Source organism: Natator depressus, chromosome 5, assembly GCF_965152275.1.
Source record: "Natator depressus isolate rNatDep1 chromosome 5, rNatDep2.hap1, whole genome shotgun sequence".
NCBI classification, from domain to species: domain Eukaryota; kingdom Metazoa; phylum Chordata; order Testudines; family Cheloniidae; genus Natator; species Natator depressus.
Window position 1 is genome coordinate 51,419,790 of NC_134238.1, and position 19,470 is coordinate 51,439,259.

The 19,470-nt window shown below is 41.4% G+C and overlaps 1 protein-coding gene across 4 annotated transcripts in view; it reads left to right on the forward strand.

Moving 5' to 3' along the window:
• The window catches only part of ATG10 (autophagy related 10), a 145,756-nt gene extending 127,365 nt beyond the window's left edge, over positions 1-18,391 (forward strand). For all 4 annotated transcript variants that reach the window (XM_074952806.1, XM_074952807.1, XM_074952805.1 and 1 more), the window contains 3 exons: positions 10,926-11,023; positions 11,316-11,435; positions 11,848-18,391. In XM_074952806.1, coding sequence (XP_074808907.1) covers positions 10,926-11,023; positions 11,316-11,427 — 210 coding nt within the window. In that variant the 3' untranslated portion in view covers positions 11,428-11,435; positions 11,848-18,391. The remainder of the gene's footprint in view (positions 1-10,925; positions 11,024-11,315; positions 11,436-11,847) is intronic.
• The last annotated feature ends 1,079 nt before the right edge of the window (positions 18,392-19,470 follow it).

Sequence of the window (19,470 nt, forward strand, 5' to 3'; positions counted from 1 at the left end):
TCCTGCAAACTCACCCTGGGATCTGAAAGTCAAACTAAAAATATCTTTCCTTCTCATGCATCACTGGTAATGAAGATTCCATAGACCAAACTGTATCTACTGTTACAAGTGTGTTGTACAACCCTATTGACTTCTTAATTTGTCTTAGTCACACGTATGCAACCCTACTCTCTTCAGTGAAATTGGTGGTGTGTAATTAATTGCTCCTGCAATTGGAATTTAATTTACAGTTCTATTGACTCTATGGTCTGACTGTGAATACACATGGAGAATACGTGCAGGAGAGAGGGAGAGATAGCTCAGTGGTTTGAGTATTGACCTGCTAAACACGGGGTTGTGAGCTCAATCGTCGAGGGCGACATTTAGGGATCTGGGCCAAAAATTGGGGATTGGCCCTGCTTTGAGCAGGGGGTTGGACTAGATGACCTCCTGAGGTCCCTTCCAACCCTGATATTCTATGATTCTAATATATCTATTGAGTAGCAAGGGGCCACTGTAACAGTTTCTTTTCAAAGTACAATCTGACTTTAAATCAAAACATCTCTGCCTTTTTCTGTACGCCTGCACAGGTGTTCAGCAGTGGGAAAAGATTGCTTCCCTCTGTAATTTTCCCATTATTTCTCATCTGATTTCCCCCTCCAAAATCCCACCTTTGCTGAGCATCAATGCAATATTATTTTGATTATTTAAGAAAATGGAGTGCGGCGTCTCTTCCAAGACAGCAGCAGTTGTGCTTCAGTGGCTATTGAAGAATGACTACTACAGACAGATACACGAAACTCCTCCACTCTATTGTTTGATTTGTCAGAAGGCTTAGGTAGTGGGAGTGGCTTTTGAAAACAATGTTCCAGTGTTCACTACATCACTAAATTGGCTGGGCTTCTCTTTGTAAATAGAAAACAGGACAACTAGAATCCATGGCCTAAGACAGCCTGTTATGAACCACAGCTCATAAGATAGGTGGAGCTTTTTTAGTCTTTGTTGGAGTATGTAGCCTTTACAGCAAACCTCTTCCATTAGTCATTTTGCCCATCTGAAGCATTTTCTTCTTCTTATCACATCTGCATAGCCAGTACCAAATCTATTACTAAAACATTTTTAAGAAATTGCTGCTTTAATAGACATGTTACAATCTCCATCAGTACGCAAAACAGAGTACTGTACAATTAGTATTATAATGGATCTGTAACTTCTATCAGAATGATAAAAGTTCCTTACGTAATTGCAATTCTATAAAAATGCTGCTTCTGCAACATAGCAATTCCATAGTAATGGACAGGTTTCAGAGTAGCAGCCATGTTAGTCTGTGTCCGCAAAAAGAAAAGGAGGACTTGTGGCACCTAAGAGACTAACAAATTTATTTGAGGATAAGCTTTCGTGAGCTACAGCTCACTTCATCGGATGCATTCTTTTTCTTTCATAGTAATAGAGTTTCTGTTGTAGCAACTCCATTACTGGGGCAACATTTTCTGCAGAAGTGCAGAGTGAGCGAGAGAATTTGGAATATTTTTTATGTGACTGCTGTTGCTGTCCTGTTGCCTTCTCAGGGAATGTGACTGATCATTATAAACCCACTGTGAATATGCTGACTTCACTTCAGTATTTCAAGCTGCATTGTAATGTTTGAAATCCCATCCCCTAGTTCATAAAAAAAAAAAAAATCACTTCCCTTTTAGGGCATGACCAAAACAGCGCCTAAACTGGTGTATAACTTTAAGCATGCAAATAATCCCAGTTATTTCAAGTTCAACATGCCTAAAATTGCACACTGGCTTTTGCAGCATGCTGAATCAAGGAAATGTCTGATTTTGTTTTTAAATGAGAAGTGTTCCATTTTCCTCACAGAAGGAAAGAGTTTATCAGCTCTGTAATATTGGTAAGGCTGACCAGAACAGCAGAGAGATTGGATCATTCCATAAACTTAAATTATAAAAAAATAAAATAAAGATTCTAGTGACAATAAACTTGGTAACATAAAATACTTGTGTAAGCATAAGCTTCGGATGTAGGAGTTAAAGATGGGCATTGATTTAATTGGCAAGTACCGTTTAAAACTGATGGCACGATATGACCATAACTCTCTACAGATGTTAAGTGAGGAAGCTGCGTATCTTAATTTAATGCAACAATGTTTCTATTGCCCCAAATGGAAAAGATTATGTGGAAAAAAAGTTTTATTATTTCTACCTTCTTCTGCTGGACAGAAGACTGACTTGAGTTTGCAGGTAGTGTTGGAAAAATGTTCCAGCACAAACAGTGCCTGCTACAGCACTCAGTAGTAGCACCCTTTATAAAAGGCTTGACATCCCTCCGTGAATGATTTTTATCAAAGCAACATCATGCAAACTGGATGTGGCAGAAGCTGTTTTGGACATGAATTCCTTGCACTGTGATATAAATAGAGAGGCCATAAATGTTATGATGGATGTTCCAAGGCAGTTTAATGTAGCACTGGAGAAAATAGAAGCCATTACTATTGGAGGTGCTCCAGTTATGACAGAGAAAATAAATGGCGCTGTTACAGGAGATGTACAGACAACGAAATACCTGCTGGCTGCGGGAGCAGGAGCAAGACTAGCTGCCTACAGCTAATTAGCCATTGCCTGGAGTGATGTTTATTGTTAATTCCCTAAATTATTTTGGGCTGCACAGAGGCAGGGCTAGCCCATTGGGGCCCTAAGCAGGAATATTTTGGGGACTGCCCCCACACACAGACTGAAAAAGTGAACAGGGGGCCCCCTTGAGCTGCTTGGGACCCTAAGCAATTGCTTAGTCTGCTTATTTCTGGGGCCAGCTCTGAGGTTGCATCTCAATATGTGCAGCCAGAGAAAATGACATAACCCAACTAGATGGAAGTTTTGCGTTTAATTATACTCGTGCTTTGGAAATACTCAAGTTTTTGTCACTGTTCAGATTGATCCCTGGCATTTCAGTACATAGCAGGCTGTTACACTGCGGATGATAGAAAAGGAGCAAAGTTTTATATTTATATTTTAACTCTTTGCAACCTTGTGATAGATGTTACAGTTTAATTAGTAACTGTTGACAGGGGAGTGATAAAAGAGAGCAAATAAAGCCCTGACACATTGATGAAAAATGGTGGTCATTAATTGTAATGTTTGAGCCCCTCAAGTAAAGGGTAGGATTTAGGGGCAGGGGACCACCTGGGGTGCCTGGCTTGTGGGGGGAGGGTGCAGGGTGCTGTTTTTGTTTTTAGTGACAAAAAAGAAAATAGAATGTTTGAAGTAAAATGTTTTGGTATTCCATCATTTTTCATTTGGATTGGTGGATTCATTTTTCATTAACCTCCATGGAAGAAAGGTTTGGACAAATGAAGCACCACAAAAAAAGACCTGGGTTTTTTTTGTATGGCCTTAGTAAGCTGCTGCCAGACAGGAAAACTCTTGAACAAGTGCATGGACCTTCACCGGACGCTGACACATTGGGAATGTTCAAATGTCAGTGATAAAGACATTTATGTCCAATTGGACAACATCTGTCATATTTTGCCACATGGGAAGTACTCTCCATTTCAAGTTCTCCAATTAATTCACAATGCAGAGCTGAAGGACACTTTTCCTAATGTGTGGGTAGCTTTTAGGATTCTGCTTACACTCCTGGTCACAGTCACGAGTGGTAAATGCAGCTCATTAAAACATATCTTCGATTGACGATGGTTGCCGAGAGATTTACATAGCTTGCTATTTTATCATTTGAAAATGCCATTGACCAGTCTTTGGATCTCTCGTGCATACAAATCATGCATAAAAGTCATGAAATGGGCTACAAATGAAATAAAAAATAAGGTATTAAAAAGTTTAACAAACTTTGGGGGGGCGGCACATGCCAAAGATGCTCCTCGCCTGGGCGCCATTTGATCTAGGGCCGGCCCTACTCAAGTAGCTTATGGTTTGCATTTCTTTTTGCTGTAACTAAGAAAAACTGAGTTTAGTTTCAAATACCATACCAAAAAAACCCTCTTCTCCTGTGTTACATCTTTTGCCCATCAGCCTTCTCTGCATGTTCCATGCCAGAAGCTGAGGTAACAGCTGCATAAATGGGTTCGGACCATCCTTAAAAATCTTTCTTGATCTCACCTAATGAAGAGCTCTTTCCAAAGAACGTAAATTAAACAACAGTTTGAGCTGAAAAATTCACAGGAGCTGCTGCTTGCAAAAATTCAATTTCCCATGAAAGTTGGGGAAGACTCAGAGAAGAGATATGCAGATATGATGGATTCCAACTTATGCTACTGAACAGATTGTATTATGAGTCTGTGTGGGGTTATATAGAGGAAAATAATGCAGCAGATTTCAAATAAACTGACTCACTGTCTGGCATTCCATTACTGTCCAGAAGAGTTGTGTGCAACCCATAAATGTAAGATTCCATTCTGTACAACTGCAGATAGCAATTGTGGGAATCGATTTGTACCTCCTGCACATTACTCTGCAAATTTACCACTACATGAGTTACATTGCAACAAGATTAATTTCTAGCTAAAAATAAGTAGATTCCCCCCTTCCCATTTAAATTAGGTTTGCGCTTGAAAATCCCAATGTGACTCATGTTTTTCTTCTGTCTGATACACAGCTCTGACCAGCTAAAGCAGTGGTCCTTAACCTTACCAAACTACTGTATCCCTTTCAGGAGGCTAGATTGTCTTCCGTACTCCAAGTTGCACCTCACTTAAAAACTACTGGTTTACAAAATCAAACATAAAAATACAAGTGTCACAGCACACTATTACTGAAAAAGTCCTTTCTTGTTTTTACCATATAATTATAAAAGAAATGGTGACACCCCCCCCCCCGGTTGAAAAACACTGATATAGGATATAGGGCAGTATAAACAAGTCATTGTCTGTATGAAATTTTAGTTTGTGTTGACTTCACTAGTGCTTTTCATGTAGCCTGTTGTAAAACTAGGCAAATATCTAGAAGACCTCTGTGTATCCCCAAGGATACATGTACCCCGGTTGAGAACTACTGAGTTAATGTATAGTATTGCTTCCTTAGGATATAGTTCAGCATCCACTTCACTGCATATGGCATATCACCATTCTATCACATAGGTGCAGCAGATAATAAATATATGTATGAAATGCACTCTCAGGGGGCTTTTGTTCACTCTCGCTCAGAACATTTTTGTAGTGCTTCTGAAGGATTCTGGATTGACTGTGCTAGAGACTAAAGCCCATTTTTAATCCACAGAATGGGTTATTCCTGGTGGAATTCTGCAACAAAATAAAAATTCTGCGCACAATATTTTAAAATTCTGCGAAAGTCTGCATATTTTATTTGTCAAAATAACACAATATAATCACACCAGTTTCAATTATTTTTGGTTATTTTTTTTCAAAATACCTGTCAGCAAGTATGTCTGTAACAATACAACAAAAAAGATTCAAGGAATGTTTTTTGACAAATAGATTCCTTACTAGGCATATTAATACAGAACTCCAAGTAATAACTCATTTAAACTACAACACAGAACCGTATTTCCCACACCCCTCAGAAGCAGTGCAAAGGCTTGGGGGAGTCAGGGGTAATGGAGGAGCTGAGGGAGAGGGAAGTAAATTGCTGGGAAGGAGCCTGGGTGTGAACTGGGAGGGCTGTTGTGTGTGGGTGGGAAGAGTAAGGAACAGGTTTTTTGGGGGGGAGGCAGGGAGGGATTGTTAGGGAGCTTCCCCCATACAGACCTGCCTCTCCCATTCAGTCAGGCACATCTGCCCCTGTCCACATGTGTCTCTGTGCCCTCACCCAGCCACTCCCCTGTCCCCAGGTGTCTCTGTGCCTCCACTCCCATTCAGCCCCTGCCCCAGTCTGTCCTCCCGCACTAGCCCTTATGAGTCCTTGTCTGACCCCTACCCCCTACACCCAACAGCCCGTCTCCTGACCTGGTCTGACAAGCACTGCAAAGGCAGCTCTCTCCCTCACTGTGGGGAGCTGCAACTTTGTTCTTTTGCCACAGCACCCTCTGGTGGGCAAGAGGTGGAACTGCAGCAACATTTTGGCAGAAGCTTTTTCTTCACAAAGAATTAGAAATCTGCGGGGCTTATTAAATATGCGCACATGCAGTAGCGCAGAATTCCCCAGGAGTAATGGGTGCACCACAGACAGCAGTAGTGCAAGATTCCCATGCTGTCCTGCCAATGTGCTTCAACTCTGACCTAGAGGGACCACCTCTAGGGTCAAGAAGTTAATTCATTCTCCATGGCTGATTCAGTCGTTGGCTCCTCTGCTATAACTATCAACGAAGGCACTAATTAATGCCAGTTTTGATTATATAAAACCTGGCAGTTAATTTCATAAAGGCCATCATACAATGATCACTTTCAGCTCCTACCAACCTGGGGCGGATTTGAACTGGTGACTTGGCAATAAAAGGCTCTATCTCCCATTATCAATTTCCTATGCCATAAGAATGGCCATACTGGATCAGACCAAAGGTCCATCTAGCCCAGTATCCAGTCTTCTGACAGCGGCCAACGCCAGGTGCCCCAGAGGAATGAACAGAACAGGTAATCAAGTGATCCATCCTGTCGCCCATTCTCAGCTTCTAGTGAACAGAGGCTAGTTGACACCATCCCCCCGTCCATCCTGGCTAATAACCATTGATGGACCTATCCTCCATAAACTTATCTAGTTCTTTTTTGAACCCTTGTTTGAACTTTTGAAGTCTTGGCCTTCACAATATCCTCTGGCAAGGCGTTCCACAGGTGCCATTCATTCCTGTAATAATGCTTACATATGTATTGGCAACTGTCCATCACTTCCTTCTCAGAGGTGCAGATTCAGTGATTTAACCTTGAATTTACATTAGGCATGATAACAGCTGGCTAACACAAGAATGGGGACATGATTGTGTACAGAACTTGGAATCCAGAACTTGGAATTCAGGATTTAGACAGACGTCCCAGCTTCAACAGGCCACTTCACTTTCTCTCACTGATCCCTCAGCAGCCTTTTTCCTTGCCTCAGCCTGACCTTTCTGGAGGCTTTTGTGGTATGGTGCTTGGTGGACCTTGGCTAATGATGTGTTGTGATTTCCTGTGCTTCTGTGGCTTTCACACGAAAACATGTAGTACATTCAATATGACACATATCCTTGACCTTCAGGTTTTGAACATTTCCAAGCAGCACAGCATTCATGTTATCTGATGTTTCTTATTTAGGACTGAGTACATCCTTGCACAATAGTGAATACATTTAAATTTCCGACTTTAGACACAGCTATTTGCTTGATGGGATTCCCTCCTACTCTTGCTGATAAAGAAGGTCTTTAAAGTAAACAGCTGTAATGTACTCCAATTTCCTGGATTAGAGCTGAACAAATAATTCACAGTGATTAGCTTGTGACGACAACCTTCTAAATATGGACCAAAGTGACACTGTCTTTTTCAGTGTGTCTTTCCTCATTCCCAGCAATGATGGCCTTTGCAGTAATGGAGTGGAAAGCTGTTTGCATGCCAGAAAGAGAATATTAAAAATAATACATGATTAAACCCACCTATGGAAAAATTCAGAGATATTCAATTAAAAGCTCAATGATCAACATGAGGGAAGAGCAGCTACAAACTATTGTAACAACCCACTTGCTTTTGTGTTGGCACTCTTGTTTCCCAGCAGCCAGGACAGGAAGAAGAGGTAAAGTGCTCCATTCCATTACAGCAGATAGAAGGATGGCAGTTATCAGACACCCACGATGTAGAGCCTGATATGAAAGTTGGAGGGACTAAGGAAGGACAGTAGTAGGCTTGTAAAAATCCCTGCTGCACTCTTATCAGCCGGGTGGGACAAGAACGTTCCTCCTGCTGGGTGCAGATGCACCAAGCTCTTTCATATGTACATCTAGCTCAGAGGTATCTGGGAAATGTTTCAGGCTCCAGGCGTCATTAAGTTACAAAGCAAGGAGGTACTTGAAGAGGAAAGATGTAGAACAATGAATTAATATGATGTTACATAAAACAATAGGTCTGCATTCCTGACTCAGCTTAAGGGTGTTTTGCCCAGCTCAGTGCAGTATCAAGCCAAATATGGACTGCAAGACACTGAGGAGAAAATGTGAATATTCAGCTAGTGAAATTATTTTTGTGCCCTATATAAGCAAGCAAAATCAAGAACTAAATCAATCACCTTTGTTAATTTGGGGGGTGAACACATCTCTTTGCACTATTCGTTATATTTAAGGCTGCTGGGACTAATTGCTTATTTGCTGTGCAGTTATTTTTTTTTGTGCGAGAGGGGTTTAATAGTATGTAAACAGCATTAAATATCTTTTTAATACCTCCAAGGAATACCACTTTCCTGAACTCTGTCTTTTAGAGACAGACTGATTCAGACTAGCAGCTGAATGGCAAAGATACTTAATTCACACAGGCACTTGTTTCTCAGTGCAGAACAGCATCAGTTCACTATTACTGACAGCAGATGGTAGCAGTCTTGCATGAATTAACTTTTTGCACTGAAGAGGTAAAACAAAGAGATCTGAAAATATTTTCAGCCTCTGAATGTTACGTTAAAGAAAATGCTGGCTACCCCAATCTGCATGTTTTTAGCACTAGAACAAAATGTCCTGCCACTGTCAGAGGGCCCTCAGTTATTATATGAATATTTAAAATGCTGTGGGGCAAATCCTGATCTCAGTAAAGGCAATGGAAGAACATCCCCTGATTTCAGTCGGACCAGGATTTGGCCCTGATATAGGCTGGGGAATGGAGGAAATGTGAGTTTTTCCATTACACTGCAGGGAGACTAAGTCTATGAGCATTTTGCTGGTGAGTGTAGGCAAAGATGTAGATCTTTCAATAAAATACAGCCAAACCACTGCTGAAATCTGGCCCCAGAGCTGGTGTATCCAGCCGCATGGAGTAGGGGCCTCCCCAAGTAGTGTAAAACCAGTATTGTGGCTTCTGTACTGCCACTTTTCCCTGTTGCCGGTACAGAGTGCATTTAAGGGCCTACAGCCAGGATGCCTCCATCACGCCAGTCCCCAGCTACAGTTTCAAGCCCTGCACAGAGACAAGCTTGGACTGGGAGAGTACAAAGATGAACTTTTTGCTCGCTTTATATACATGCTCACATCCCCTGTTCTTCGCCCCACTGAGTTGCAGTACGAGGTTCTTGGCCCTAAAGATCTGGCTCAGTAGCATCTAACCTAAGTACAAGTATTGTGTAAAAAAACAGGGTACCTGTTCCTGTTTTGGGTGTTCCTATTTTGATATTTTACTTTTCTGGAATCACTTTCAGATTGCTTCTGTCTGTGACATACTAGATGCTTATGTCCCTTGCTGAGTGCGGAGATGAAGTAGGATTCCGTTTATTTTGGTGCAGTGGTACCTTAGCAGTGTTAAAGCAAATTAATTTCCCCAGTGTGAGAGTCGGATGTGCTAATCTGTTGATATAATTACAGATGAGGTCATTGTTAAAGTTTTGCATTAGAGTGCAAGTTTGAGTGAGTCGGTGCGTGTATTGCTTGTGTGATGACTGTGAAAGCCTTATGAAACATTGGACTGTTATCAACAGTGTTGTAAGTGATATCAAGGTGGAATGGAACACACAGAACCTTTCCCCTCACTTCTTACTTCATGCTTCATGAGGCGGGATTTGATAGCAGCCTTCAACTACATGAACAGGAGTTCCAAAGAGGATGGAACAAGGCTGTTCCCAGTGGTGGCAGATGACAGAACAAGAAGCGATGGTCTCAAGTTGCAGTGGGGGAGGTCTAGGTTGGATATTTGGAAAAAACTATTTCACTAGCAGGGTGGTGAAGCATTGGAATGGGTTACCTAAGAAGGTGGTGGAATCACCATCCTTAGAAGTTTTTAAGACCCAGCTTGACAAAGCCCTGGCTGGGATGATTTAGTTGGGGTTGGTCCTGCTTTGAGCAGGGGGTTGGACTAGACGACCTCCTGAGGTCTCTTCCAACCCTAATCTTCTATGATTCCATGCTTTTAATACTTGTGGTGGATGAGGTATGTCCTGCCACATAGTTAACTGTCACTAAACATGTTTTTGGTTTGTTAATAGGCTGTGTTTTTTGTGAAGAGAAGTGCAGTTCTCTGTTTGTATGGACTGGAAAATAACCTCTGTTCGTATGGACTAGAGCTCAGGGCCGTTACCAGTTGGAGGAAGTTAGCCCTGAGACGCCCCACTCCCAGTCTGATCCCCAGATAAAACTATCTTTGCCCTTCAACTTGGCAAGACCCAAGGATCAGGATCAGAGGGCTTGTCTACACATACAGCAGCGCAGCTGCGCTGTTGTAGCACTTTAGTAAAGATGCTACTATGCCAACAGGAAAGAGTCTCCTGTCGGGATAATCAATCCACCTTCGTGAGAGGCGGTAGCTATGTTGACAGAGAAGTGCTCCCGTCGATATAGCACTGTCTACACCGGGCATTAGGTTTGTATTACTAGGTTGCTCAGGGGTGTGGATTTTTCAGACCCCTGAGCGTCGTAGTTATATCAACGTACGTTTGTAGTATAGAGCTGGCCTAAGATTGTCAAGGAGCTATTCAGTGGAGGCTCCTCTGCCGGGGTAGGCATTACATTGTGTCAGAACACACTTTTAAATGGCAACTTTGCCCACTTGCTTTCAGCTGTTAACTTTTTCGCTGCTGTTACAAGTAACCTGAGCTGCTTTTGAAAATCTTTGCATCATAATTAAAATGATAGCATAACCTACACGGTACACTTATTTCTATTTCAGAATTAGAAACTGTACACTTGAATATTGATTGCTTAAATGCCTTTAGTGTTATTAAAAACAGGAGTCAAATTAACTTTTGTGTAACTTCACTGAAGTGAGCTGTTGAATTACGCTATGAAGGAATTGGCCCTTTTTTTTTTTTTTGTTCAAATAGCATGTTGTATCTTTTCCTAAAACCATTTTGATAATAAAACCAACTGATGGATTCTTTCAGGAGCACCCATTACTTGGTCAACCATTCTTTGTCCTTCATCCCTGCCGGACTAATGAATTCATGGCTCCTGTATTGGCTAATTCACGAAGAGAGAACAGGTGAGGAATACCAGTGCAGTTTGTTAGGCGATAATAAGATGTTTAATGTATGTAAATCAATTGTCTACACTTGCAAGGTCAGAACAGTCAAGAAATTGTCATCCCCAATCTGTGTGTAGTAAAACTCTGTGTTTTCACTTAAATCCTGTAAGTTAAAATAGACTCAGAGTGTGTAAAGTGCATTAGTAACTTCATATTAAAGAAAGTTGTCTGGTATAAGGTGACTTTCAGGCACAAATCTGAACGTCAGTAAAGATTTTTGTAATACATGCATGTTTTCTTTGTTTTTTAGGAATATAAACTACATTATATCATGGCTGAGTATTGTAGGCCCAGTTGTGGGGCTAAATCTACCTCTGAGTTATGCAAAACTAGTGTCTGAACAGAATACAAAAGCAGATTAAATCTAAAGGTAAGAGGGGAATGGCATTTTTTTAGTCTCATATAAAATCAGATTCTAGTTTGTAGGCATTTCAGCTTTTACTTCTGACCTTTCAACTGAGGAGTGCCTAGGATCTTCCATCTGACAATTTACACACAGTCACTCCCTGTGTCATTGCCATTTTGCTCTGCACAGGAGAGCTGAGCTGAGGTCCCTCTGGCACTCTGCCAACACCCTTCTTAATAGCCAGGAAGGATCTCCATTGAAAGTCACAGTGTTGATGCTCTGTGTACTGGGACTGCTGTCTCAGCAATATCAGAGCTTCTTGGCTTAACTCCTCCAGTGCGCATTTAATGGTGTGATCTAATGTACTTGCCCTGCAGTGATTTTTATTTTGCCTCCTCCACTGCTTCTAATTCCTTGTTCAATGTCTCCACTTCAGGGCCCCAAGTTGAAGCACAGGTATTTGAGAATTGTAAAGCGATTGCAGCTTTGTCTGCGACAGACCTGACACAAACTACCCAGTTCCCTGACAGTCAGCAGAGCTCAGTAAGGCTTGCCATTCGGGGCTCTTCCCCCCTGGCAGCAACATGCTTGATGACAGCGGAACACCTAAGAGCTGGCTGCAGTTAGTGACACGTCACGTTCCACCCGGACACAAACTCCATTCCATGTGACAGCGCTGACTCTAGAATTCACTTACTCATTTACTACCTCAGATTCTCCCTCCTTTTTTCTTTGGGTTTGGTCTTTACTGAGACTGTATCGGAACATCTATAAAAGGCTGAGCTTTCTGGCATGGGATTGAAACAGTGGATTTAATTCTACTCTGAAAGATATCAGACAGCACCACTGTGTATCTAGAGAAGTATGCTATCAGTCTGCAGACATTCCACAGTGATGCAGTTATATATGTGAACGTGGGCTTGATTCCATTTTAGGGTTAGTATGTAACCTGGAGAGGATAGGGACACTTAATTGCCAAAACTCTGATCGTCAGATACCTCAGGGTGTATTGGAGAATGTATTGTATACGTATTGCTTAATTGAATGAATGGGTCAGAATTGTAGATGAATAGTACTAATAGTCTATGTATTGGTTAAAATTATACAATTCTACAATTCAGGGTGCCTCAGTACAATCATGTGAGCATGCCACTTCTTCCTTCTTCACTACTTCTAAAGGGTTTTGTCTCCAAGGGAAGTATTGTTGTAGTAAATTAGCATTTCTGGTTGAGCTAGTCATTATTCAGGAGTAAAGGCCTGATCCTGCAATCCTTACTTAAGCTAAACTCCCACTCATATCAATGGAGTTTTGAGAAAGTAGAGACTGCATAATAGGGCACCAAGATCAGCAAAAAAAACAGGTTAGAAATAACTTTAGTGTGACAGTCAGTTTTGATTCCTTCTGAATCATGTTTTGTTCCAAGTGTTCTGCATTTATTTTGTACAGTTTCTCAGTAGATAAGAATTACAGATTTTGCCTTTACATGTTCAATGAAGATGACACTTACATGGGGAGTCAAATATTAGAATATGTTGGATCAAAACTGCAAATGTAAAATTTATGGGATTTAAAAATCTGTGGTCTCAGAAGTTTTATCATCATGTTTTTAATTTAGTTCCATCATGTGTGTGATGTAAAACATAATACAATCCTTAAAATGCTATTGACAAAGTAAAATTGTTTTGCCAGGCCATTTGGAATTTATAGTAAATGATACTAAAACACATTATTTATCCTATACTGGATTCTAATGATCTGTGATACCTTTGTTCCCTCCATGACTTCTAAAATGTAGTTCTTTGTTGACTTCTCATGACAGCAGTCAGATTGCCTTCTTTTCAAAACATTTGGTTATGTATGTTTTATTGTAAACAATATCTGTATCCTATTTCACACATTGAAAGAAGAATTATTTCTCTTTATACACGAGGAGAAACAAATTACAGGAAAATAATATGATTTTAAATCTGTGTTTAGAAGCCCAGATGCTCAGCCCTGCTTCATGCCCTTTGTGCTGCTTCAGTGAAGCAAAGGGGCTCAGACAACCAGCTGAAGATTCCCAGCTGGTCAGTCTAGCCAGCTTTGCACCAACTGCTTCTTCCTCCATCCCAGCATAGGATAAGGCGTGACCAGAGCAAATTTTGCTTTAGCAATCCTGGGACACTGGAATGGCTGCTAGTCCCAATGCAAATTATAGAAGACTGCTCTCCTTGCACTGAGGGTTGAATTATCTTCCACTGTCCTCGGAATCAGGCAGGGGAGGCACACAAAAAATACACAGTTCCATATACTTGCATGCACAAGTATGCACACATGTGCACTAGGTGCACTGACTGCTGTATGGCCATATTGGAGGATCTAGCTCATGGTTATCTTTCTGTAGCATCACAGATGTTACCCAGCATTGACCTATGGGTCAAATGTACAGAATAAACAAGTCCTTGCTCCCAAGAAATCCAATTTTTAAGATATAGGGCCAGTAAAATATGACACAGAATGCAGAGTAGGATTTAATGTATATAGCTGGAGTGCTTGTTTTACAATATTCTTCCTATGCTTAGTGTGGAAGATTCCTTGATAAAGAACCAACAGATACTCTTTTTCACTTTCAAGTCTTATTTATTGGACTAGTTTTTGGCCACCTGTCAGAAAATAGAAGTAACAAAATGGTTTGGAGTGAAATGTATTTGCATAGTTTCCTAGATATTTCTAGGAGACTAACACTTTCTGTTTTCCAGGCATAGCAGACTTGTTGATAATACCCCTTCCAGTCATGACTATTCTATACTATTGACCTGAGATAATCATTGTTCCTAAGATTACAAGTTCCACAAAACACCGCCCTGGAGCGTTACTGTGAGTACGGTCTTTCTGTCCATGTGACAGCATTAGATAAATTAACTCATGGAATATAATTAAAGACAAAGGAAGTTCAACTTGTATAATTTATTAATGCAGTTACTCATATGAGGCCACACCTCACCAGTCTCAAGTTACGCTAGCTAAGTATGAAGTTAGTCCAACAGAATGGACTCTCACCACCCTTCTGTTCAGTCAACGTTCCTTTACAGACCTGATTTTTTCTGTTTCATCCAAGCGTTACAAAGAAATGGGGCTGTCATGTGGACTGAGAAATCGACATTCAGTTCCTTTTAGACGCAACAGTCCCCATTGTACAACATGGTTTTTCCTCTTTCATTTATCATTGTAAAGAAGACCCAGGATGATTTGGAAAAAGCATGGCACATTGTCTTTGATTTCAGATCTGTCCTTGAAGAGGTAAGCCCAGGCACATGCCACATGGGTAGCTGCACCCGTGACTTTTTTTTCAGTACATTCTTCCCACTATACCTCCAGGAGCACTCTTTGCCAATAACACCCTATGCCTGCTTTGAAAGGCAAACTGTTTCCAGTTTCTGAAGCCCATTCATGTCCAGCTGATAAACCCCTTCTAAATCCCAGCGGAGTAATAATGAGCACCTTGGTGCTGCCCTCACAGTTTTTAGATACTATGATAATAGATACAAAATGTTAAGATAAATAAGAGGGTTACAGCAACTGGGAGAGTTGGACACATAGATGAGTGATCTGGCAAAACGCATCATACATCTCTTAACTTTGTTTATTTAGCACTAATAAACAACTAAAAATTCAGATCATTAAGATGATTAGTTCAAAAATCCTCTGTATTTTGGCTAAGATGTCATCAGTAATAAAAAACATTTCGTATAAGTAATCTAGTGACCTTCTAAAACATTTAACACGTTTGCTCACAAAAATCGTATCTAATTTCAAAATTAGATCAATCACCAGTGCTATATTTTATTTTATTTGGCAAGTACGTTCCAAAACACCTAAGTTTTTGGCAGCATAGGTTATTCTTTAAGTTTTGCAAAACTGCTACAGAAGAGTTTTCAATTATAAAGCAGTTTTAAATCTCCTTAAGTTTCTTGTCTGAAATCTGGAAAGAAATATTGAGAAGCCTACTACTGGAGACTCTTTCTTAAAGGAAGCCGCCAATACTTGCCTTTGATTACAAGAATCAGAGAATGTAACCAGCCCCATGTGCTCAATTGCAGTTTGCCTTTGGTTTCCTGTAGGAGGCAGGAACACTGTTCTATATATGTATGCTTCTTTTGTGCATTCAGGCATAATCTGCTCCAGTAGAAAGTTTGGTTTTGCTTTGGTTATGGAAGAAATATTCTTTGAGTCAAATTATGTTCTCATTTTCATCAGTAGTGACTGCACTGATTTCAGTTTACACTGGACAACATTAGAGCAAGTCAAGTAACCTAAATTAATCCCTGTTCTGACTCCGTTGATTTCATTGACATTTTTCCAGGAATGAATTTGGGGCAATAGTTCTTTCCCAGTTAGCACAGCTATGATTCAAAGAGTTATTGTAGACTTTTACATTTCAACGTATATTACACAGAATTTCAGTCCCAACAAAAAAATATTGAGTAATTTCTGTTTCATTATAACACAACCTGAAATGTGAAGTTCCTACTGGCTCCTATCATAGAATATCAGGGTTGGAAGGGACCTCAGGAGGTCATCTAGTCCAACCCCTTGCTCCAAGCAGGGCCAATCCCCAATTTTTGCCCCAAATTGCCCCCTCAAGGATTGAACTCACAACCCTGGGTTTAGCAGGCCAATGCTCAAACCACTGAGCTATCCCTACCCCCATTCTGTCATCTAAAAAGTCTAGCTTTTATGGTAATGTGTTATGTATCTTGTAAAAGACACAGTTTTTAAAAATGTTTTTGTGATTCACCCCCTTAGCAATAAGAAAGGGAAGTCATAACAAGTGCTTACCAGCTGGAAGAGAAAGATACAGCTGGAAGTTCCTACTGCCCACTTTAGGGCTGCAGCTGCTTGACTGCTAAATTTAAAAGACCAGCTTGAGAATAGCATTCTGGGAAAATACTGCTGGGGAGTGTTAGTGGGAATAGGAAAGTGCTGTGCTTACCACTGTTAGGCCTTATTTTTCATTAGGCTGTTACCAAGTTTTGTTTTTTTAAACTCCAAGGAAACTTTCACTTAAGCATTCAAGGGACTGATAAAACTGTGACTTACTAGGGAGAATTTTTAACTGAAGGCTAGAGAGCCATTCACTTGTTTGATAAGAGGATGATGTTTATAGAAGATCTTATTGAACACCTTTCCCTATTCTCAAGCCTGTCAGAACACAACCTCCCTTTCTGCAGCACCAGTGGATTTTTATCTTGTGGTAACTTTGCTAGAGCAACATCCTGCGCTTAATTCACCCTGGAGGGTCATGTCTGGAGGAGAGCAGGCAGTTCGCTCCTCTGTGGTTGCTCTCCCTAAACCACACCAGCAGGCACTAGATAGGGGTAGACACAAATTCAGTGCCTCATTTGCCCATGTCCCCTTTTCCTAGTCATTGCTGGCTAGCTTCAGGCTCATTGGCAGAGCAGAGTCTGTGCCAGTGGTGTAGCTACGAGTGGAAATTTGGGTAGGTCCCAATTTATGGTGGATGGGCAATGACCAAAGTTCTGAGATCACAGCAAATCATTTATTTTGCATATTACTATACTAGATATATATTATTATTGCATATTATATTTATTTTAATTCTGGGGGGCCAAGATTGTAGGATGCAGAGAAGGAATTTGAGTGCAGGGAGCCCAGGGACTGAGCTTGCCAGTGGAGATGGGCAATCCCCACAGCCTTTGGGTTGTCAGGGCTGGGGGTGCTGGTTAGCACCTGTGCAGAGCCAGGCTCACCGACGGGCTGCAGGGCTCCTTGGTGTGCATGGGGTGGTACCGTCGGCGGCGAAGGCAGGCAGGCAGGCATGTGGACACCCTGGCTGTGCTGGAAGAGTGCCCATTAATAGTTCTGCCCTTGGGCCCAGAATTGCTGTCGGCAGGCCTGGACTTGGCTGACACCAAAGTTGTTTGGAACCCGGAGAAGTTTGCAGCCTTGGGTGGAGGCAGGGATGGGGCCAGCTGTGGTGTTCTGCAGATGGACGAAGAGCCAACTTCTCTTAGCCAAGTCTCCCTGAACCTCAACCACATGGACATTGGCTTCTGCATTCACACAGGCTCAGATTTGGGTGGGCCTGGGTGCTAATTGGGTAGGTCGTGTGGTCCACCCATGCCCACCCCTTGTGAGAAAATTTTCACCACCAGTGATCTGCATCGCTGGGTTACACCGCTGGAAGCTGGCTGAATCAACCTCCCATCCCCTCAACTTCAACATGACACCTTTAGTGTACAGCACCTTGAAATGCAGAGGGAAAAGCTCATGTTGCTGGCTATGCTCCATATTTGATGCTTCCTCCACCTCCAGAGCCAACAAGAGCCCAAATCAGGGTGGCACACTGGCTAAGCATGTGTGGGAAAAGATTTGGCAAACTGTAGAAATGAGCTAATCCTTTTTCTCTTTGCACCTGATCCAAAATAAAATCCTGAACTGTTACTAGTAGATCATAGCCAAGCTTTACTTGGCCCGGGGAAGACTGAGCCAGATGCTGGAGATACTGTTCTCCAAGCATCATAAGATTCATTCTCTCACATCCTAAAGTTAGCCGTCACTTGCCTACTGTGGTCAACCATCTGCTTTAATATTTATATATGCCCTGCTTTATGAAGCAGGAACATCGACTAGTGTTGATGAAAGAATCACACAGCAAAGCGGAACTAGTTCTTTCTTCTCCAGGCTCCTCTCTGCTGTATTTCTATTGATTTCTGGTTTGGGGGATTTGGCTTTTATAGCGGGTGGTTGTAAGATTTATAAAGTGTAAAGCCATTTGTATAGGAAGGTCAAATATCTGAGTTACTCTTTAATTTATTTGGGCTTTGACTTCCTTTCCGGAGCATCTTTTATTCCAAATAACACAAGTCAGAGCTCCTCCAAGCTGGTAGAAAACACAAATGTGTTCTCTGGACAAATCCTGACGCCATTTGCTAACTCACCCTTTTGACGTGTCGGTTTAGTCTGTATAACCTAATAGCATGGGTTCATTAAACAAATTAAAATTCAACTTGAAACAAAGTACTAGCCTTGATGCTTCTTTGTGCCATTCTCCCATTCCCATGGCCACCTTCCGCACCACCCGTGCCAAACCCTCACTGAAATCCTTCCTCCTAATTCACTCCTGCTGAATTGCCTGCAAGGAGTTAAAAAGATATCTGACTTAAGGAAAAAAAACAAAAAACAGCTAGACGTGCATATGCCTGAGTCTCCACCTGATTTTATTGTTGGCACCCATGTTCTTCCTCTCTGTGCCCCCCCCCCTTTTTTTTCTTTGTTTGTGTATGGCCTTTTACATGTTGAATTGAGATGGTGAGCTCTTCAGGACAGGGAGAATGTCTGTTTCTCTGTAGCACCAGATGCTTTCAGGTGCCCAAAGGCTGTAAGGGGAATGGAATACTTAGCCCTTCAAAACTTTGATCCTATTAAATTAAAAGTTAGATTCAACACTCTGAAGATTTCTTTCACTGAACTGCAATTAAACAGCTTTCTAGTTTTCAGCCTCCCCCTCCCTTTTTTAAAAACTTTCTCCCTCATCATACCAATAGCAGCACCTACTGGCAGAAGCAGCTCATGACAACTCTGCATTAGGAAACTGCACTTAACCAGCCTGAACACTTACCAGCCTGAACACTTCTACCACTTCACTTTAATACTTCCCTTTGACATCTTTCTTGCCTGCTGATGTTGAAATAGTTTTCCTCAATATTTCTGGAAGCTGCTCTAATTCCTAGTGGCTCTTTCTGAACCAGAGTAGTGAGTTTAAAAAACCCAACTGATATTCCATGAATGAATAGTAGGGTCTGAGCTTCAGGTTCCTGATGAGCTAACTACAGCCTCACACTAGCCCGAATCCCACCACCAGCAATTGTTTACAATAGTGTTTGTAAGTGAAGGCCAACATTTTCAGACATGCTCCCTAACTGTGCAATCAACAATGATATAGGCCCATTACCAAAGACAGATGGTAAAATTAATAATGGTGCAAAAAAGGAATAAGTGTTAAATAAATACTTCTGTTCTGTATTTGGAAAGATATAGGATGATGCACTAATATCA